General features: G+C 40.3%; 3 protein-coding genes across 3 annotated transcripts; 1 reads left to right on the top strand and 2 right to left on the bottom strand.

The window, feature by feature from the left end:
* The first annotated feature begins 1,538 nt into the window (after nt 1–1,538).
* LOC144528037 (uncharacterized) lies at nt 1,539–15,165 on the top strand. Its single transcript, XM_078266442.1, has 8 exons — nt 1,539–1,645; nt 2,401–2,447; nt 2,567–2,678; nt 5,558–5,635; nt 11,758–14,040; nt 14,158–14,220; nt 14,352–14,451; nt 14,572–15,165. Exons 2-8 carry the CDS (start codon nt 2,438–2,440, stop codon nt 14,680–14,682), a joined length of 2,757 nt encoding a protein of 918 aa, XP_078122568.1. The 5' UTR covers nt 1,539–1,645; nt 2,401–2,437; the 3' UTR covers nt 14,683–15,165.
* On the bottom strand, nt 7,537–10,499 carry LOC144528038 (uncharacterized). The gene is made up of 2 exons (XM_078266443.1): nt 10,170–10,499; nt 7,537–9,770 (listed from the first exon to the last, which is right to left on the bottom strand). The coding sequence occupies exon 2, from the start codon at nt 9,763–9,765 to the stop codon at nt 8,467–8,469; it is 1,299 nt and encodes a 432-aa protein (XP_078122569.1). The 5' UTR covers nt 9,766–9,770; nt 10,170–10,499; the 3' UTR covers nt 7,537–8,466.
* Nucleotides 15,166–15,797: 632 nt separating the features above from the next.
* plp1b (proteolipid protein 1b) lies at nt 15,798–18,444 on the bottom strand. Its single transcript, XM_078266745.1, has 7 exons — nt 18,312–18,444; nt 17,547–17,733; nt 17,289–17,445; nt 16,857–17,034; nt 16,526–16,599; nt 16,231–16,296; nt 15,798–15,969 (listed from the first exon to the last, which is right to left on the bottom strand). Exons 1-7 carry the CDS (start codon nt 18,442–18,444, stop codon nt 15,898–15,900), a joined length of 867 nt encoding a protein of 288 aa, XP_078122871.1. The 3' UTR covers nt 15,798–15,897.
* Between the last annotated feature and the right edge of the window lie 3,817 nt (nt 18,445–22,261).

Here is a 22,261-nt window from a genome sequence, read left to right on the forward strand (position 1 = left end):
ACTTTCAACTTTCCCCTTTGTTGTCCCAAAGGGGAGATTCTTCTTGCAACCAGGTAAAACACAGAACACACACTTGAAAATAAAAATCATAACTGAATACATTTAAAAACATAATAGACAAAGCACACACACTGTACAACATTTTATGTTTATATTTTAATTATTCTGTGAAATAACAATTATAGGACAGTCTCAGATTTGAAAGTAAAAAAACCTACCTATACCTTTTCCTACTTTAATGGCATGCAGTTTACTGATACAGAAAAGTTCAGAATGTACCCTTCTGTTTCTTTAAGCAATACACATTCCACCATGTGAGTTCTGTACAGTATGTATCTCGTTGATGATCTCAGTCTTGTGCTGTAGGAATACTAGGAATTTTTACCGAAGATTTTGGCTGAGATTCAAGGAGCAAAAACAACAGAGGAGGTTCTGCTAGATTCCTCAAATAGTATGTGTCTAAAAGGTGTGTTTAATGTTCTCAAGTGCAAATTATCCCACAGACAAAACCCCAGAAAAGTGAAGACACAATGCAGAATTTCTGGTAAAAACAAACTATTAACAGTGTGACTGGGATTTATTTCAAGTAATACTGTAATGTGATCTTATTCATACAATACACACACACACACACACACACACACACACACACACACACACACACACACACACACAAATATTTTATGAATGTAATTGGCCTATTCAGTTGTTACAAAGGAATTTATATTGTCTAAAATAACGAAGAACTATTGAGGATGTTGAGCCCGTTTTTTTAATTTGGGGAGGGGGGTATTTTAATGTAAGTGTTCAAATATGTAATGTTTTTCATTCACATAGTAGAATGGACCCTGTATGATCTCAGGGAGAAAATAAACTGAAAAAATGTACATTGAAATATATGAAATATTTTTGCATCATAAATTTGTATATAGACTTAATAATTTACTAAAGGGTTGCTGTGTGTGTGTGTGTGTGTGTGTGTGTGTGTGTGTGTGTGTGTGTGTGTGTGAGAGTGAAATAATGTGTGCTATTGCCTTTTTAAATGTACCTTTTTTAGGGCACATTTAAAGGGTGAGTTTATTATTTCTTATCACTTACCTCTGTATCCAGCAATGCAGATAATTTTAACTGCAGGTTTTGATATATATGTCTATCCAGATACTCTGAATAATCCACCTACCAAACTTTGAACATTTCAGTTGATTACATGTAAAATTACTCAACAGAAAAAAACTGAAGTGGGTTGGTGCTGATTCAGTTTTACTGGAGAAGATGCACAATTTGCTTGAATGATATTGAAAGTCTCTGATAAAGCAGTTGATTAAATAACAAGTCTCTCTTGATTACAAGTGTCCCCCAACTGGAACAGCATGTTTGTGAAGAATGTTTCTGTGGAGCCAAGAGGAGAAAAATGCAAAAACATATTTCAACCTGTCATGAAAAGTAACCCACCCACCCACTTGATTAACCTGCATAGCAGCATCCAGGCACGTCACCTCAGATTTACAGGGGGTGGAATCTGAAATGACAGGGGGTGGGGGCTCAGGCTGAAGTGACTTTACCTGCCTGCCTGTGTGAGACAGAGACCCAGAAGAGGCTTGACACCATTCTGCGCTGACAACGCTGACACAGCTGACCTGAACAGGTAAGAACACAATGTGGTGCGAGAATGGACTTCACACTAGTTCTGATTTCATGTTGGCTCTGCGGTGTAAGGGCTCATTACAAAGTCAGAATTGCTTTTATTTTCTATGCATAATAGATGTGATTTGGTTATTTGGTGCTGGCACATCTCCCGTGAGATTCATTATACATGAGAATAAAGCACTAAGTGCAGGTCAAAATGTTAAGAGAAGCTCAAAGTGAATAGAGACAAGATGCAGTGGGATAGGACATGACACTGTGAACACAGGGAGGGTTAAGATCCTGAGCAAAAGAGCGGATAGCAAATATGGACACTATTATGCAAGAACACTATTACACAACTCTGTCCGGATGATATTGTTTACTCTAGGATGACATTTTTTCAACAGGTTTTGTTTTAACATAAAATGTGGTGAGCACTGACAAAAGCATAAAAAACGTTACCTTAATATACAATTTTAAAGTGTATGCTTCAAATTCTGATCCAACAGAACATAGTTGTTCAAAATGGCTAGTACTGTAACAAATGATAAATACTTCAGTGTACAAGTGGTTTTGCTGCAGAATTCAGTATGCCAAGTTGTGTAAAGATGCTGGGTTACTGAACAGGTCTGAAGTCAGTGGGGAGAATATGGACAGAAGCCAGTCAGGAAGCAAATGCAGTATATCATAGTTTTACACGCAGTGAGTCCTGTTTTGTTTGCACAAAAACTTATAAAACAAACCTGTGATGAATTTGAACATTTTCATCTTTAGTTTCATCAGGTTGAAGATTTGAGAAAATATCAGCATCATGTCAAATGGTAAGTCACACTTGAATCCAATATTTCATCTTTTTTCATCTTTAAAGGATAAAAATGGTATGCAAGTATTCTTGGTACCCAGCACTGACGAAAAGAGTGTGTGTGCGTTTGTGTTGTAGATGTTAACAGGCACAAGGTGTTTCAAACCACCAAAGTGCGGACTTCACTGAAGAATGATAGCTGTTGGATCAAAAAGACACAAGAGGAAACAGAAGAGCAATACAAAGCAAGGTATTCTCAGCGATTAAGATGCAACAATAAAAACAAAGACTTATTTGTTAATATTATTATTACAAATTTGAATCTAATGCTATCTTGCTATCCTGCATTTTACTGATGTACTGTACTGTTACTATATTTTTGAGGCCTTTTTGGTCTAGTTTAGCTTTTCTAGTTATACTAGAATGATTTTGCCACCTTCTTCAAAGACAAAATTCAGAAAATTAGACAAACAGTCAGTGCTTCCATATTGAGTACAGGGTATGTGTTGTCACAGTGTCCAGGCAAAACAAATTCCAATATGACCCAATTTCATATGATTAACCGTAAAAACCTGGAGGACATTATCTGAAAACCTCCTCCTGCTGCCTTGATATTCTACCAACGGGCATTTTCAAAAATGTTTCGAATTGTTTGGCTACAGATCTACAGATTGTAAACACGTCTCTTTCTCAGGTATCTTCCCACAGGCCCTGAAAACTGCAGTCATTAAGCCACTCTTAAAAAAGAACAATCTAGACATGTCACTAATGAGCAACTATAGGCCGATATCAAACCTTCCATTTTTAAGTAAAATCATTGAAAAAAACGGTTTCTCAACAACTCAACCTTTTCTTGTCACTAAACAACAATTTTGATGCCTTCCAGTCGGGTTTTTGACCACACCGCAGCACTGAGACAGCTCTTGTTAAAGTCTTTAATGACATCCACTTAAACACAGATAGTGGCAAAATTACTTGATCTCAGTGCTGCATTTGATACGGTCGATCATGACATATTACTAAACCGATTGGAAAACTGGGTTGGCATTTCTGGCTCAGTACTAAAGTGGTTTGAGTCTTATTTAAAGAATAGGGACTACTTTGTGTCTGTAGGGAATTATACATCTGAGCATACAAATATGACGTGCAGAGTTTCCCAAGGCTCCGTTCTGGGGCCTCTCCTATTTAACATATATATGCTTCCACTGGCTCAAATTATGGAAAACAATAAAAATAAGTTACCATAGTTATGCGGATGACACACAAAGTTATATAACCTTATCGCCAGGGGACTATAGTCCAACACAACAACTGACTAATTACATTGAACAAATTAATGACTGGATGTGCCAGAATTTTCTTAAATTAAATGACGTCACTAGGATTGAAAGACAGGGGGGGCTTAGCCCCCAGGGTATTTGTAACTTGCGTTTGCAAAATCTTTGCGCTCACATCTTTTGTTACTGTATTAGAACTACACTTATGTCAACCACCAGTCAAGAAACCAATATGTTGTATCTTCTTCCATTTCTACTCTGTTCCTTCTGTCTTATCCTTTAAGATAAAACAAAATCATGATGCTAATTTCATGACTTCAAAATGCAAATTGGTCACATGAAACAACATCCAAAATGTCCAAAAAGGCCAGACAGCTAATACGTTAGTAAGTTAAACAAATATGACAAACAGCAGGTAATTAAAAACAACTTACAATTTCACTCTGTATCACTACGTGTAATCAATCTTCCTTTCACCAGGAGGGTGCATAGCGAGTTCAGACCAAAGAGTAGCGACGAGACCAGATGAATCCCCCAGTTACTTGCAACGCGCCGGTCTGCAACGCTCTGAAAGCTGCCAGTTCACACCAATGCAACGAGACGCTTCGGTGCATCATCTTGATAGCACGACGACTCACTGTACTTCTGTCTAACTTTCGACTTTTCGGCTATTTTTTTTGTAGCTATATGTATCATTTGTTGCGTCTAAATATCATTGAGGATAAATCAAATTGTTATTGTTGTTCTTATTATTATTTAGGGGGGCTTAGGAACATTTTGGGGTAGCTTCAGCCCCCCTAAAATAGGCCTAACGACGTCCCTGACGAAAAAACTGAGGTGGTTGTTTTTGGAGCAAAAGTGGAACGATTAAAAGTCAGCACTCAGCTTCAAACGACAATGTTAAAAACAACAGACAAAGCCAGAAATCTTGGTGTAGTCATGGACTCAGACCTGAATTTTAACAGCCACATTAAGACAATTACAAAGTCAGCCTATTACCACCTTAAAAATATATCAAGGGTTAAAGGACTTATGTCTCAGCAGGATTTGGAAAAAGTTATCCATGCTTTTATCTTCAGTAGACTTGACTACTGTAACGGTGTCTTTACAGGTCTCCCTAAAAAATCTATCAGACAGCTGCAGCTGATTCAGAACGCTGCTGCTCGTGTCCTCACTAAGACCAAGAGAGTGGATCACATCACTCCAGTAGTGAAGTCTCTACACTGGCTTCCACTGCCTCAAATAATTGATTTCAAAATACTTTTGCTGGTTTATAAATCACTAAACGGTTTAGGGCCAAAATACATTTCTGATCTGCTGCTACACTATGACCCACCCAGACCTCTCAGGTCGTCTGGGACAGGTCTGCTTGCTGTCCCCAGAGTCAGAACTAAACAGGGGGAAGCAGCATTCAGTTTTTACGCTCCACATATCTGGAACAAACTCCCAGAAAACTGCAGGTCTGCTGCAACTCTCAGTTCTTTTAAATCAAAGCTAAAGACCTATATTTTTGATGTTGCCTTTCTTTAAATAACTGTTCATTTGTTATACTGAAGTTGCATTGATGACACTGTATTACATTCGATAACTGCCCTTTAATGTTTAATTTCTTATACTGCACTGTCAATTTTATTCTTGTCTTTTATGTTTTAATCTGCTTTGTTGTTTTTTTTAATCGTTTTCTAACTGCTCTTAAATGTTTTATGTAAAGCACTTTGAATTGCCCTGTTGCTGAAATGTGCTATACAAATGAAGCTGCCTTGCCTTGCCTTGCCTACACACAAGCACTGACTTTTTGAGAAAAATTATGCAACAAAGATGCTGCAAAATCACAACTTCTTCTGTCTTGCAGAACGGACCATGCTGTGGAGATCAGACCCGCGTTGGTCAAACAGAATTCATACGTCCTGTCCACAGCCAAGAAATTTGCGTAAGTATCAGACAGATATCGCCGCTTTTATTGAACAAGATAACAATAATTAAAGCAGTAAACCCACTTGTGTTCTGACTTAACTATTAATCTTTCAATCAATATAAATGCAATATCAAGGTTTGGCCAACAGAAGATTTTCAACACAAGTGCTTCAGTGGCAGTGCTTCTGAAAGCTGCGTTTCCCACATTTGATTTGATTAAATTTATTTTGAACATGTTAAAAAATAAAATTAAAGATAAATAAGAACATGTACTGTGCATTTCAGTACAAGCAAGACAATCAACCAAACAAAATGCATCAGTCACACACATCACTAGTAAAAGTGTGAGATCTGATGACATATTTAAAGCTATAGTGAGTGGTTTCTGTCGCCCCCATGAGGAATTCTATAGTCGTATAGTCGTCAATGCAAGCCTTCAGTGATCGCTCACCACCCCCACCCCTCCTCCACGCAGCTGCTAGTAGTGTTTAACCCGTCAAATCAAGGACACGGGGATTAAAAAAAACATGATGGACTCTTCAGAAGAGGTAATTATCTTGTCATTTGTATGACCTCTTTGTCTCCAAAGCTGAACGCTGCGGTTGTCCTTTCTAAGCGGTGACGTAGAACACATCACTCGAGCTGCTGCGCGCGAATGTCGCCGGACTACACCACTTTGTAAACATAGCCATACTGACAAATACAGAGAGTTGTGTGGAGCTGATGGGCTTAATTAGCTTTGTATCAACTCATCTGGCAATGGCTTGAATGTAACGGACGTTCATTAATATGAAAATGTTGTGCACTATAGCTTTAAAAATAAAATGTATCAATTGTCATTTCTATTATAGATTTAGTTAACAAATTAGCTTTTTTGGGTTGAAAAATGCAGTAAAGCAAAAAGAAAAATTAAACTGTAAGTAATATTTAAATATTAGACCCCTGCAACATCGGCAGGGGTTATAAAATGTGTTGCCATGACCCACTTTGAAATGAACAATGTGGTGGCAGTTCTGCAGGTCAAACTGAAATTCCCCGATGACTCTGTTGTGTCAGTGAATACAAAAAAGTATAAAGGCTTCAGGCAAAAATCACCATCTGTGATATTGACATACCTTAACATTAACTTGGCCCTGAGCAGCTCTGCTGCACCCATAAATACCTACGGTGCACTGCAGGCAAATTTCTGCTTTAGCTGGTTCATGATCATTGATCTGAACACAATTCTTACTTGAGTATTTCCTCTCAGCTTCCTAATGAAAACTACACATACATAAATCCCCAATTTCAGCTGTACAACTATTTTACCAGCCATCCATTTTTAGTGATCATGTGTTAAATACTAATCTCATTGTTTTACTGAGCACAAAAAGTCATTTCCTGTAATATAGTATTTAATAATCATACTTTTAGACTGTAGAGATGTTCTGAAACATTCATTTACACTGTAATCATAATTATTAATACATACGTTGCCTGCCTGTGTATTGTTGCCAGCTGTACCTATTGCATTGACATTACATCACCTGACTTGAACATGTACAAGTAAATTATTAAGCCTATGGACACATTTGTGATGCAAAAATATTTCATAATATATTTCAATTTACATTTTTTCTGCATTATTTTCTCCCTGAGATCATACAGGGTCCATTCTTATTATATACATATTTGAACACTTACGTTAAAATCCCCCCCTCCCCAAATTATTTTACACAATATAAATTCCTTTTGTAACTACAGAATAGGCCAAGTACATTCAGAATACTCAAGCAAAGGGATATGATTCACAACTGAATTGAGTTAGCTGTTTCAAAGACATGTTATCGTTTTCCTTCTATCAGTATTAAAAAACATTGTTACCCCTCCAGTCTCTCAGCTTGTTTCATAGCAGGCCTGAACATCACAAGTAAGAAATAACTTAACAAGTTTTATTGTCTACAGCTTTTTTTTTGCAAATCTTCTGCATGGATACTGGACTATAATACATCGTGCCAGACCACAACATCTACATTTTCACATTGTACTTTTTTTAAATTTAATTATGGAGAGTTTCAAACAAGATAACGCTTGACGATGTGGCTTAGTTTTAAATTTTTCCTTTTTATCTAAATATGTTAAGAACAATAAGGTAAATTTGTTCTCATGCTTTAATATGTGAGATGAATACACATTGAATTATTAAACCACTTGTTTGATCAGTCTAGAACAGTTGGCAAGGTAGCTCACAGAATAGCCTCCCACTTACTCCACTAAAATAGAAATCAAGCACAACTTTGTCTCTATTCATACTGCTTAGTGTTAGTTTGCTTAGCTAGCTGGCCATCAATCACAGGACAAAATGACAGAGCTTGAGTTCATTGAACTTGAGTTGTACAGTAGTAGTTCTCAATCTTTTTGGCTCGTGATCCCCTGAAATGAATAAACACATTTTTAACCCTCTGTCACAGGTTATGGCCTTAATGTGGACATGATTTGGGAGCAGTTCAACCAAACACTGTTTTTTCTGTCTCCGCTTGTTTCATTTGAATGATTTCAAGGGGCCTGAAAGTGTCCAGTATTTTACAAAAAAGCAATAATTAGAGACATCTTAGAGAAAATAAAACATAATTTTGTTTATATGAAAATATATTTTTCTTTCTTTTTCCATTAAAAACCCTTTGACCACAACATTGACAAGTAATTAATATCAACACCCCTTTCTTCTGGCGAGATGACAAACGGAGCACTCTGCAAGGAAGCTGGAGGAGGTGGTGAACAATACTAGTCAAGTTTTGTTAAATTATGCAGTCACTCGCTTTCCTCAAAGGTACTGATGGCTGACTGATAGTCTTGAGCAGTTATGAGTTAGGAGGAGGGTCCAGCAGCTATGACGTCTCCTACAGTGTGCACCCCCTGTGCTGATGTGGACAAGGAGGGACCAGCTGCAGGGCCCATGCTGTGCAATGGCATTAAATGACCCTCGTTGATGGCGAAGTGGTTTAGCGGGTAGATGCCACATTTCCTAAAGCCTTCCTTCACAATCCTGACACCCTCCTCCTCCTTCACTACCTGATACGTCTCTTTAAACACACCTGAGAACTCCTTCTTGCTGACTGCATAGTGAGTATCAGTGGCACAACCATCACCTATGAGTGCTGCAAAATGCTGCTTTAGGAGAACAAAGAGACCTGCGTCGAGTGGCTGCAGAATGTGAGAGCAATGAGGTGGAAGGCACAGAAGGATTACATCCTCCTTACGAGCTGCTTCCACCACCTCAAGGTTTATGGGAGACTTGTGGCCGTCGAAAATCAGCAGCAGGGGACGCTCCTTCGGCGTGTGTAGGAGGAAGTGTTTGAGGAACCATTTCTTGAAAAGGTCAGAGTTGATACAGCCAGAGTCTGACCATCCATAGAGGGCATTTGGAGGCCCTTGAGTCTTGTAACATACTCCCCCTGGGTATGCCTTTGAGTAGATAATAAATGGGGGAATGTCCTCTCCAGTTGCGCTAAAGCAAGCCAGGATGGAGATGTGGTCCCTCGAGCCTGGCGTTGGCTTGCAGCCCAGACTGGCAGATTTGGGGAGAATCACCCTCTTCCTGCCCAGATGAAAGCCCACCTCGTTGCAGTTAAGGATTTGAAGAGGCTTGTCTCTGATCCCATGAACTTCCATGACAGTGCTGAGTAAATGAAAAAACTGATCCACTGCTTCCTTCCTCACACTAACCGTCCTCCCACGGACAACATTGTCTGCTGACTGAATGGTTATATTCTTTTCTTGCCTTTTTCTAAAATTGAGCCACCAGGTCTGGCCTAGTTTAGAAAATGCCACCCTCCGATGTTGCCGTTTATAAATGGATGAGGCGAAGGACACCAGCTGTTGTTTCGTCAGTGGGAATCCATGCTTCGACATGTATAAAGAGAACTCCACCAACAGCTCCTCGTCTGCAGATGTTATAAGCTGAGCTGGCCCGCTGCGACTCCCTGGTGTCACCCGTCCACTGACTCTGTCCCCCAGTGAAGACTTAGGGACTCCAAACTCTTTGGCAGCCCGTCTCACCGTACACCTTCCCGACTTCACCTCGATCAGAGCACGTTCCATAGCCTCCTCTGTCCATTTCTTCTTCTTCTTCCTCCCAATTTTGTCAAGGTGATTTCTCGATGGCATTTTCTCTAGGACAGCACAGGAAATGCAGGCATGAATAACACATTAAACAAATATGATACGCATAAATCAGCCTAATTATGCAAATGTGTTTCACAATCACAAACCTAAATATAAACAATACTACTTTTTCACATCACTTAATTTAAATAAATCTTAATCTGTTTTAACACTTCCCAACGTTAGTACAGGCGCAGCCTGCTTGTATTTCTGGTCTAGACTTGGTCGGTGTCTTATTTTATTAATAGTTTCAAATCGTAAACAGGGTCTAAAACAGTATATATATATATATAAACACAAAAATGTTAACGTTACTATAATAATAACGTTACTGTCCTTGTACTTTCTGTCACAGTCAAAGCTCTGTTTACGTGTAGGGAAACCTGTTAAAATACCAACTGACTTACTGGTCTTGGGGAGTCGTCGAAATGTAGCTAGCTAGTAGTGTGTGGGAGACAGAAGACGACTCGGACTCGTCCTGTGGTGGTTGTGAGTGACGTCGCGCACCGTAACGTTACTGTTTGTAACCGTTAAACTAGCTCGCTAGCTACAGTACAGACACATTTACGCTTAAAAATACAAACCAAGTGACAGTTTGTAGTCGAAATTCGCCGCTACATGTCTGTCGGTTTCAGAAAGTTTAAATGAGGCGGTCATGTTTTAACAGAACCGCATGTTTCCCTGCCTAGCATGAAACGGCTAACGTTAGCATCACAAGCCAGCGGAAAAAACGGAAGTTAAGTGACGGTGTCTTCAAAATAAAATAATTAAAATTCCTATTACAAAAATAAGTGTCCAACTTTACAGATATTCAGATACAATCAATAAATTGCATCACAATGCTTATATGACGTGAAACTATAGTTATAAAATAGATAAAACAAGGCTAAGGGTTTCACAACAATATCATTCTATATCACTCCAACATGGTTGTATTATTCCTTCTTGGTTGGGTTTGGATATTTTTAGGTTAATACCACCTTACCTAATTAGATATAAAGCATTTTATATCAAAATATTAGTGTACTTTCCTTTCTTTCCTCGACAGATTAAGATACATCTTTATCTATTGCCATTTCTGAGGACAACACCATGGCAATTCATTTGAATAATTAGTTCCAGTCACTTAACGAATGAAAAAGTTCACATGGTTATATTGTGTGTGCAGGTGGGCCATGACCTTACAATCTTTCAAGAGTTACATCATAGTCAAGATGTTTAGCTACTGCAAGCATAATTGACCCAATCCATTTGTGCATGTCTCTCATCTATTATGAGTCAATAGATGAGAGACACAAACTGGGACTGAATTGACTCAAGCATGTAACTGGATCACATTCCTTGTTCAAGAAATCATCTCCACACCCTCACTTCAGTGCAACATGTTTGGTGATATTTACATCGTAAATAAGCTTTGTGTTGACATATTTGTCAGCTTTGCTTCATCAATCAATTTAGCTGGCCCCTTTTTTTTACCACTCAGCTCATATGCTGGTGTCCTATATGTGTGATTTATTGTGCTGATCTTCCAATGCAGGTCAGACTTTTTGTGCAACATTTTTTGTGTAGGTTATAGATGAACCTGTCACGTATGTAAAAGAAGAAACTGAGTCATATTCTGAAACTGCCATTCATCTAATCATCCCTTGCAAAAGTTGTATCTGTTGACACTATATTCAGTAAGAAATTATACGTTACCCGTCGTAAAATTGTACATTTACATTATCCCTTGCAAAAAAAGACTCTTTCAACCATCTCAATATGGAGCATTTGGCTTTGATGGCAATTTTGAGCTAAAGTAGTTTAAAGGTAATCAAATCTGAATTTGCTCCAAAAAAGGTGCTTAGCCTGAGGGATCAACAAAGGCGACCACAGACGATGCAAAGTTAGTACACGAGAGCATCTCTCTACTGACTGTAACTGCTGCTGAGTGTAGGGATTTTTGTTCATGTTTTTTTTTGCATAATTGGGAATAAGTAACTCCCTCTGTTACAGGCCCCAAGCACTCACAGAAGAACTTATCCAAAAGTGTGTGGAACAACCAGAAAAATCAGTTACCAACACATCTGCAGAAAACAAGGAAGAATATACTGCAGCAGTTTACCAGTCAAATGTGCAACACAATGACAGGGTTGCTGAGGTCTCTGCAGAGGTTCATTTTGCAGAACGTATCCAAAATGGTGAAACCCAACCAGTTTCTTCACCAAAGGAAAATCCAGAGCAACCAACTGCCAACACAACTGCAGAAAACAAAGGAGAACATGCTGATGCAACAGTTGAGCAGTCAAATGTAAAACACAATGAGGCCAAGGTCTCTGCAGATGCTCATGTGGAAGATCCAGTTGCAGAAACCTCTGCTGCGGCTGGCACAGAGGAGAGTAAAGAAGCAGTTGAACTGAAACCTCAAGAGGAACCTTCAACCAAAACAGAGCCAGCAAATGCAGTCGTAGAAACAGCTGTTCAACCTACAGAGGGCAGTTGTGAGAAAAGTTCTCCAGAACAGGCTGCAGAAGAGAGTGTCGAAGCTGTAGCTGAGGTTGTGGCAAAGTCATCATCTGACACGGGTGACGTGGTTAATGCAACACCAGGAAAAGAGGCTGCGCTTCCAGACAGTGTTGAAGCTACAGCTGAGGTTGTGGTCAAGTCATCGCCTGAAACAAAAAATGTGGTTAATGCAACGCCTGAAAAAGAGGCTGCTCTCCCAGACAGGGGTAAAACTGTAGCTGAGGTTGTGGTCAAGTCATCGCCTGAAACAAGAAATGTGGTTAATGCAACGCCTGAAAAAGAGGCTGCTCTCCCAGACAGTGTAAAAGCTGTAGCTGAGGTTGTGGTCAAGTCATCGCCTGAAACAAGAAACGTTGTTAATGCAACACCAGGAAAAGAGGCTGCTCTCCCAGACAGTGTAAAAGCTGTAGCTGAGGTTGTGGTCAAGTCATCGCCTGAAACAAGAAACGTAGTTAATGCAATGCCTGAAAAAGAGGCTGCTCTCCCAGACAGTCGTAAAGCTCTAGCTGAGGTTGTGATCAAGTCATCGCCTGAAACAAGAAACGTGGTTAATCCAACACCTGAAAAAGAGGCTGCTCTGCGAGACAGTGTGAAAGCTGTAGCTGAGGTTGTGGTCAAGTCATCGCCTGAAACAAGAAACGTGGTTAATCCAACACCTGAAAAAGAGGCTGCTCTGCGAGACTGTGTTGAAGCTGTAGTTGAGGTTGCTGTGGCGCCAGAGAACCCTGCTGTGACAGATGCAGCAGGAAAAGAGGCTGCTATCCAAGACAGTGCTGACACTGTAGCCAAAGTTTTGATGAAGTCATGCCCTGACACATGTGATCTGGTTATTGCAACACCAGGAGAAGAGACTGCTCTCCAAGACAGTGTTGAAGCTTTAGCTGAGGTTGTTGCAAAGTCATCATCTGACACAATTGACGTGGTGAATGCAACGCCTGAAAAAACGGCTGCTCTCCAAGACAGTGTTGAAGCTGTAGCTGAGGTTGCTGTGGTGCCAGAAAACCCTGATGTGACAGATGCAGCAGGAAAAGAGGCTGCTATCCAACATCTTGTTGAAGCTGTAGCTGACGTTGCTGTGGAGTCCTTACCTGAGACCCCTGCTGTGACTGGTAGAGCAGGAGAAGAGGCTGCTCTGCAAGTCAGTGTGAAACCAGTCTCTGACTTATTGGCAGAATCTGTATCTGAATTGTCCACTCAACCTGCTGCTGAAACTGCTACAAAGAGGAGTTGTGAGAAAGGTCCTCCAAAACAGGCTGCTGAGGAATCTGTGGCGCCAGAAAACCCTGATGTGACAGATGCAGCAGGAGAAGAGGTCGCTCTCCAAGCCAGTGTGGAACCAGTCCCTGACTTGATGGCAGATACTGTGCTTGAATCACCTACTCAACCTGTTGCTGAAACTGCAGTTAAGTCTGTAGAGCGTAAAGTCGAGTCAGCAGCCTCAGCAGAGCCAGTTTTAAAGACCGGAGCTGAAGAGGTTGTTGAGTTTGAAGTCACGCCTGTTGTCAACACTGTTGTCAAGCAAAGTGTTGAGCCAACGCCTGAGAGAGCAGCAGACGGTGTGGTGGAGTTGAACACCAAGGATGCTGTTGAACCTGTCACAGCTTCAGCATCTGAATATGTTCCGGATAAGTTCTCTTACATACCCATTGAACTGTCCGAAGCATTAAATGTGGAGCCACCAACAACTGAAACTGCTCCTAAGCCTCTGAAAGATCCAAAACAATCCCACACCGAGGAAACCAAGCCGAACCAACACTCTGAGCATACCAACACGTGAGTAAACTCTTATAATAAGGAACCACCTCACATTTATTGTTTTTCATATGATATTTGTTTATACTTGAGCAATAAAATGCATCTTATTGTTTGCTGATGTCTATTTTCTTGTAGATCTGAAATGTTTAAAAAGTCCAAGGAGAAGGAACAGTCCACTCGAAAACAGAATGGGACCAGGTAATGTCTCACAGTTTAAAATTTCAAACATTATGTAAGTTATACAAAGTAACTTAAATATACTGTTATGGTATAGACACAAAGTTTGTACAGAAAGGTTAACAGTGATGAACACTTTCTCTCTGCTGCAGGATTACCAATGTTTGTTCATTCTGTGACAAAAGAATTGATGGAAATATCAAGCTCCACCTCAGTGAACCTGCGGTGACCTGCCACCCTGACTGCCTAAAGGTTTGTTTTGTCATTTAGGAAACATAATGCACATACCACCTATTTGTGGTTATATATACTGTATATTGAATGACAGGCTCTTGTCATTGCATAATGTTAATATTGAGTATATTTTTGCAGTGTGGTGTGTGTGCTAAGGTCCTGGGATATCTGCTGACCACCATTTTCTTGCATGACCAAGTGGTCAAATGTGGTGGCTGCTTTGCAAAAGCTCTCGTTGCTGAAGCTTAACTGGAACAATTATGTCGCCAGAGAAGACTTAAAGCCAGTTGGGACTGAGGACCTCACCCCTGTTGCCCTATTGTTTTTAAACCATTTTTTTTTTTTACTACTGAATGTTTCTTTTAGGACATAGTGTAATGTCAGGGTTAAGGGTTAAGGTTTTTTTTTTAAAGATTATTTTTTTAGGGCTATTACCTTTATTTTGAAAGTGGATAGACACGAACGGGGGAGAGAGATGTGGGACGACACGCAGCAAAGTGCAGCAGGTCGTATTTGAGCCCTGTGCCGCTGCAGGACTCGCTCTAAGACTCTAAGGCTCTAAGACGCTCTAACTGGGTGAGCTAGTGGCCGCCCCAGGGTTAAAAATTCTGTAATGAAAAGGTTGTTGGTGTTGGCATATTATTTCTTGTAGTAATTGCCTAAGATGCTTATATGAAATACAGTTTTTATTGTGACATATATGGTTAAATAAAATCACAAATTTCTACCTCAGATTTAATTGGTTTAATCAGTAATTAAAAATGAGCACACACAACACAACCCAGCTCAGTAAGTAGCAGGGCTACACATCAAACATGAGTCACCTGGCTGCATGTTATAGAAGCATTAACACCTCAGTAACATAAAACAGCTCATTTTAAGCAGTAACCCCGAAACATCCAGAAAAATGAATACATGTCTTTGTTTCCCTCCTACACAGTGGCATTTAAACAAAATACATTATGAATGAATGCAAAGTACATGTATTGTAAGTGAAAGCACGAAGGGAGATGGGAGGATACACCTAACCCATGCAAAGAACTTTGGTACATTCAGCCTCCCTTGCTTTAGTTCACACAATGTTGCTACACAAGATGGTGATAATGAGGCAGCAGCAAAATCATATTCAGAACCAAAATATGCATCAGTAAACACTGAATGGAGTGCAGGCAGTTATGATTTTATGTCATGCATCACAATCTGACAACAGCATCAGCACCAATGAAGCGTCACAAAAAGAAAAAAAAATGAGAGATGCAACCTGCTAGAGGAAAATGAACAACACAGCTAAGAGAATCATCTGAGAGGAGGATTTGTTGAGGAGGCCGGAGCTTGCTGCTGAGTGTGAATCTAGGTCTAAAGAAATACTATAGCAGGTGATCCAGGTTTGCTGTTTCCCAGAGGATGAATGGAAGTGTTGACTGTCCATCTCATAGCCAAAGGGTGGGGGTTGACTGGGTGCACTTAGCGGACCCCTTTCCTGCCCAGGAACCGCAAGACTGCGTAGTTGTAGGTGGTGGCTGCCAGATACAAAAACTGCAAAGCAAGAAATTGAGACAGAGTAGGAAAATAAAAATGAAAAAAAGTTGCTCTTAAGTGGGCCTTTCGTGTTTTTTACGTTAGCTGAATGCCCCCTGTAGGTTTTACTACACTCTTGGAAAGGGAGGAGTGAGGGGTGAGGGGTGTTCTGACAGTTGCAATCTGCAACCTCACCGCTAGATGCCACTAAATCTAACACACTACATGAAATATTGAATCTGACTAGAAATCATGCAAATTGCCAAAGTCATTGCTCACCAGTGCTAAGAGAGTGACAGCGGCACCAGCAAATGCAGCTATGTACAAGTCATAGGTGACGTAGAACTGTAAGACAAACACAGGTTAGTTTAGTGTATATTTAGAGAACTGAACCAATCCCTTGTATGTTTGTGTTATTTCATTAGCCTATATAAAGATGTCTGCTTAAACACCCATTCATTAATGATTTAGAGTAGATTTTACATTGATTCTGCACAATGATTTTAACATGAGGTTGATGATGCTGATGAAATTCTGAAGTGTGTGAAAGGAAATATTGGATTCAGCTACTCACTTCGCTGGTTTTGCAAATAGATGCCAAGGTCAATCCACAAGCCTTGCCTGGCATTGCATTCCAAGGAAGCAGACCTTAAATGAAGACATGACTTAAGTATCTCTTACCATTGCTGCATCATGATTAGATATGACGCATTTTAGTTCCTGCTTGCATACAGCATATCAGTAGTGAAGAAGTTAAGATAAAGGTCCAGTTATCTTTAATATTTTATAACTAATTCAACAAGCAGTTTTGCATCCACCCACCAATGACTAATTCATAGCTTTCACGGATACATTGGCATTCTCATCAGGTGGGCATGCGGTCAATCATTATAAGAACAACGCACCATACTGTCTGGCGTCCATGCAAATCCAGCCGTGCTGATTAATGCTGGGGGTTGTTTCAGCCAGGATGTTGATGTTGTGGCAGGTCTGCTCCATGTTGAACAAGAAGAAGACTGGGATAGCAGTGAAGGCAAACACTGCCAGCCAGATGAAAGCCAAGATGTACGTCACTATGATAAACTGTTAATAAAAAGTGCAGAACATCAGGTCACAGAGATGTAGCGTAGGTAGCCCAGGTTTCAGTGTGATAAATGTGGTGCCATTAAATCAGCTATCAACCATAATTCATGATTCTGTTTAGAAATTGTGGAAACAAAGAACATTGCATTGAGCTTAGAAGCTTAAACAAACCAGTATTCAGCATCTTAACAATGAACTTACATCATATTTCCCCTCCCTCTTTACTTCCCCCTGTCCCTCCTCCCTGTTCTCACCGTCAGGCTGAGGCAGCGGCCACATTGGGTGCTCCTGAATTCACCAAAGGTCTGCTTTACAGCACTTGTGGTGTAGAAACCCTCAGCCAACAGCAGGATACCATAGAGGAAGAAAAATGATGCCAGGCCATAGATCACGTACTGGAAGTATTTGATACTGGGATAGTCACAGGGAGAAGTCAGGTCAAACAGTAAAATGAAACAATTCTCGAGAGGTCAAAAGTCACAATTCAGAGAATTAATTGACGTTTCACTCACAAGGAGGCCATGACAACAAAGTCTTGAACATTGCGGGCGAAGTAAGTTTCGACGAGGACTTCGGTCTGGGACAACGCTTCATGTCCACAGCCACAAAATAATGCCATGCCAGCATAGCACAGCAGGGTGGCCACCAGGGATGGGTAGGGCACTGCCCCAATGCACCGGATACAGCACTCATAGCAACCTGAGGGGGCATAATACATCAGCACACAGGCGGCACACACCGCACATATAACCACACAACACATCTACGCCACGGTGGGGAACTATTTTACCCTGTTGGGAGAGCTATGAAAAAGGCCTTGCTCTGTGTGCAAATCCATGAGCATACACCAAAACCCCAGCAACAGGCAAGAAAGCAACAGAAAAAAAATTAGTGACAATCAAGAGTTCAAGTAGCAGATCCCAATAAAGCGTCCAAACAAAAGCAGTCACCACTGACTTTACAATCTCATGCACTTCTTCCAGTGTAAGCTGTGCTGTTGAAGCGGGTAGCAAATATCCACAGTGTTAATACATGCATTGGCAGAAATGGGATAGAGGAAAGCACCTAAGGCTTTGCAAAGCCAAGGCTGCCTGACCGGAAACATTTGCTGCTTCTGATCCTGTACTCCACAACAAGAGAGATCCCAATGCCAACCAGTGATGTACAGTGCTGCCTACGAGCTATTGCCACAGTAAAATAAGTCCCTGCGCTGACTTCATCTGTATGTGGCAGTTTCTTTGCTGGTACCAACACCTCACAGCTCAGCCCCTACTAACTCTGGTCCTGCCCTCTTTCTTCAGCGGTCACAGGCGTCACCAGGCGAGTGAGAGATGGTGGAGAGTGGTGAAACCCTGGCTTCAGGGGCCTGAAGAAAGAGCTTCTCTTTGTGGCTGCAGATACAATATCCATTGTCTTTGCCATGATCAGGAAGGAACAAAGGGCAGCGATGTCAAACAAACAAAGACCATAGTGCCACATTACACACACACAGTGGTGGCAGAGGGGTCACCAGGAGCGTCTCTACACCACTACTCAGGCCATCCTCCCTCCACAGCTGGCTAAGACTGGTACCATGGCACTGAGTGTCAATGCCGGCGGGGGTGTTCAAGAGTGGGTAGAAGCATAATGAACGAGAGGGGCAATTTGAATATCTTCCCAACAACAACACTCCACTCAAAAGTAGAGTTTTGTCGCTACACATTTTGAAATCCTTAGGTGCATATAAACTATGTCAGTGCAATATAACATTCTGATAATTTAAGGTTATGGTTACTTTATTGTCTCCCATGGAAGAAAATTGTCTTGGATTTAAGTAAATTGTTGCATCAAAACCAAGCATTACAATAACACACATTAAATAAGAACATACATGCAAACATTAGTCTGAGATAAAACAGCTAGCCTCCCTCATGCCAATTTCACAAATGATTGGATTTTAGTTGGAAGGAACAGAGGCTCTGAGTTCAACAAACTGCTACTAAAGTATAAATAGTAACTGCAGGAAGACTGCTAGAGTCCCAAAATGATGACGCCCACGCTTCAGCTGTGCCCTGCTGCAACAGTGGTTGGTTGCAGTGATAAATTGATACAGGCCATCATAGCCTCTATTTAAATTCAGTGCAAAAGGCATCAATGCATTGACAGTAGATGCCAGATAATCAATCAAGACTCAAAAGCTGTCCAAAGAAATGTATGAAAGCACACAAGTTGTTTGTAAGTGAGAAAAAAATTGTTAGCAGAGGTTGTTTGGGTGCACAGCTCTCATTGTAATTTGCTAATTTATACCCGTGACACATGTGGGAGTATCTGACATCTTTCACATGAGTGACCTGGCATGGCCTTGGCATGATGAGATTCAATGCCCATCTCTGTCAGCCACTCTTATTCCAGTCTTGTGTATGGTGAAAAGGGGTTAGAAGAGGTAAAGAGGAGTTCTTTCTTTATTGCAAAGCAAGTAATCCTGGCTGAGCCCATGTGCTGTTACCTTTTCAGTCTTCTGAAATCATCCTTGTATGTTAAACTATATAATTAACAAGGGTGAATCAGCGATAAATCAATGATCCATCTGTGGATATCAAAATACAGTACTTTTGATAAATGAAACATAGGATTAGTTTGCAGCAAATCTTGCCCCCAGTGCACGAGACATGATGTCTGAGGACAGAAAGGATATATTAAAGGCAACATTAGTAAGTTATTGAAATCCATATTTTCAAATCACATTAATAATAGATGATAAGAGTTAATAAAGATTGTGTGCACTCACCCATGTCCAGAAAGAAGTGCAGGGGGTTATTGAAGTTTTGCTGGGTGGCTTTGTGACTGTGATATGAGGATATGAGAGGTTATTCCCCGCCACTCCTATATGAATCTGACTCGCGCTTTTGTCTCATCAACAATAGATAGACCACATCTCCCAGTCACATCTTAAAGTCACAAAGTCCCATTTCAGCTGCCAGTCATTATTTATGGAGCCATTGGTTCAGAACTTGGAACAGAGAGTGGGTTATACATTCTAATATGAGTAATTGTTTCTTGGTATTTGGTGACATTTACTGTATTTGAGCTTTTTAAATCCTTTGATTACACTAAAATATGTGGGTAATTTAATAATTTGCATGCATTCTTTAGACAGTATAACAGTCACAAAGATTAAAGATTAAATCAGTTGAGTCTAAAAATATTTTTACATTTCATTTGTAAGGGCAAAGTTGCAGAGTTTTTCTCAAATTAATATGCACAATGCAAATAAACTAACAACGATCCAGAGATGTTTTACATGTTCTCACCTCAGAGGTGTTGAATTAGTGCAGGGTACATGTCAATAACTTTCAATAGTTCATCTGTTTATCGTCGACATGCATGTGTTGTCTGTCAGCAGTCAAGATACAATTAACATGTCTGAGGGTCCTCATAGCAGCATTCTCAGAAACACACAAAAGAGTGAAATAAATCGAAACACCAGTGACTGACATCGATGAAGTTGACTAACAAGGGTGACATTGACGGTTGGGTCCAGCTGCTGCCCTCCTTCCCTCCCTCCCTCATGTTTGACCCAGTTGATGTCAAAGCTGGGTTCAGTACAAAGGAGCCAGTGTGGAGCAGGAGAAAACACCATACTATCTTTTTTTTCTTTTTTTGGAGAAGCCCCTCATATTTTAGGCTTATGACAAACAAGACATAAGTCAACATTATACAAATACATTGATGATCCCTTTATATATTACAATATTGCATTTCAATGAAATGTTACACTTTGTAAGGTACCATCACTTGCTAAGGGAGCTACAGACATACTGCCATTCCAACAATTGGGCCAGATAATCCACATAACAATCATCTGGTCTCCTTACAAATCAGCCCATTTGAGAGACTGATCTGTTGTTGAACATACATTCACTTCTCTTAAGATGGTGTGTTCACAAAATAAAAGCCTTGTGGATTGGAAAAAAAATGTTTGGTTTGACTTTAAAGTCTGTAACATTCTCTTAAAAACCCAGAGCAATGGCACATCAAGTAATTAGTATGTAGAAAGGATAAATCAGAAAGTGAGAGAGCGGAGAGGAATGATGCTTTTCAAATCTCTGAGAAAACCATGAGAGAGAGAGAGAGAGAGAGAGAGAGAGAGAGAGAGAGAGAGAGACGAGGAGCATTAATTAACCTCGGCGCTGTATGTGAGAGCATAGAATGGTTGTCAGCTTTACTTTCGAGATCTGAATTAGCAATAATGTTGACAATCAAAGGACGGAATTAGGTAGGAGTACAAGTTTAAGAGGCTAGCTGTCTTGGGTGACACGAAGGGAGCAATTCATTCATTTATGAATAAACTATATTCCACAAAAGCTGATGCATATGGTGGTCGGGGATGAGAGTAGCTCAGATTATGAATTATTTGGTAACACTTAATAAGACTGCCTAACAGTTATAAGTTAATGCATGAACTGATTTTGAACTACCACATTACTCTCTCACTTTCAAGTAGGTTGCAAATGCTATATTAGGATACATACATCAATATATGTTTTGCATAATCACATATAAAATGGTACCTATATCATGATCAGCACCATGGACAGCAGTGACTACATTGTGAGTGTACTATGTATCAATGTATGTGACTGTGTATGCAGTATGTATATGTGATGTGGCACAGTGCTCTATCTTTGAGTCATTTTTATAATTGTTTGCATTGTGATAGATACACTCTGGAAGTGGTAATATGCATGTGTTTATAAAGGGAGGAGGGGGGCCCTGTGAAAATATTTGCACCACCTTCTATCTGTTATGGTAATGTTTGCTATCTTGTGACAAAATGAACAAACAGACATCAAACAAACCAACAAGCACTTGGAGGACAAAAACACTTCAGGCTTAGTCAGAAATAAATTCAGTGGCGATGACCTCCCATGGTTAGTGCCCAAAGTATTTGTTTTACCGCTCGATGAAGTAAAGAGAGGACTGAGCTGTTCTCCAACAGGGTGTTAATTTGCTTGCGTGTTTGATTGTCTTTCATGATAATCTCAGACTTCTCTGACTGCGTGTTTGAAGCCTGGGGAAACTGCAACCAGGCGCTGTGTTCCAACATTTTTTTAAGATTTACCCTGAAACTCCAGGAGGAGCAGAGCAACAGCTGTTAGAAGCACGAGTGGAACATTAAGATTGCTGGAGGTGGATAAACATAAAATTGGAAGTGATGAGCAAGCATGGCAAAGCAACTCAATGAGGT

The sequence above is a fragment of the Sander vitreus genome, chromosome 13 (assembly GCF_031162955.1).
Source record: "Sander vitreus isolate 19-12246 chromosome 13, sanVit1, whole genome shotgun sequence".
Classification (NCBI taxonomy): domain Eukaryota; kingdom Metazoa; phylum Chordata; class Actinopteri; order Perciformes; family Percidae; genus Sander; species Sander vitreus.

Coding starts and splice junctions, on each gene's coding strand:
- LOC144528037 (XM_078266442.1), top strand. Junction 5,636..11,757: donor TCCACAGCCAAGAAATTTGC/GTAAGTATCAGA, acceptor CCTCTGTTACAG/GCCCCAAGCACTCACAGAAG. Junction 14,041..14,157: donor CACTCTGAGCATACCAACAC/GTGAGTAAACTC, acceptor ATTTTCTTGTAG/ATCTGAAATGTTTAAAAAGT.
- LOC144528038 (XM_078266443.1), bottom strand. CDS start 9,765: ATGCCATCGAGAAATCACCTTGACAAAATTGGGAGGAAGAAGAAGAAG.
- plp1b (XM_078266745.1), bottom strand. CDS start 18,444: ATGGATATTGTATCTGCAGCCACAAAGAGAAGCTCTTTCTTCAGGCCC. Junction 17,734..18,311: donor AGAAAGAGGGCAGGACCAGA/GTTAGTAGGGGC, acceptor ATGCCCCCTCAG/GTTGCTATGAGTGCTGTATC. Junction 16,600..16,856: donor CATGGACGCCAGACAGTATG/GTGCGTTGTTCT, acceptor TCTTCATTTAAG/GTCTGCTTCCTTGGAATGCA.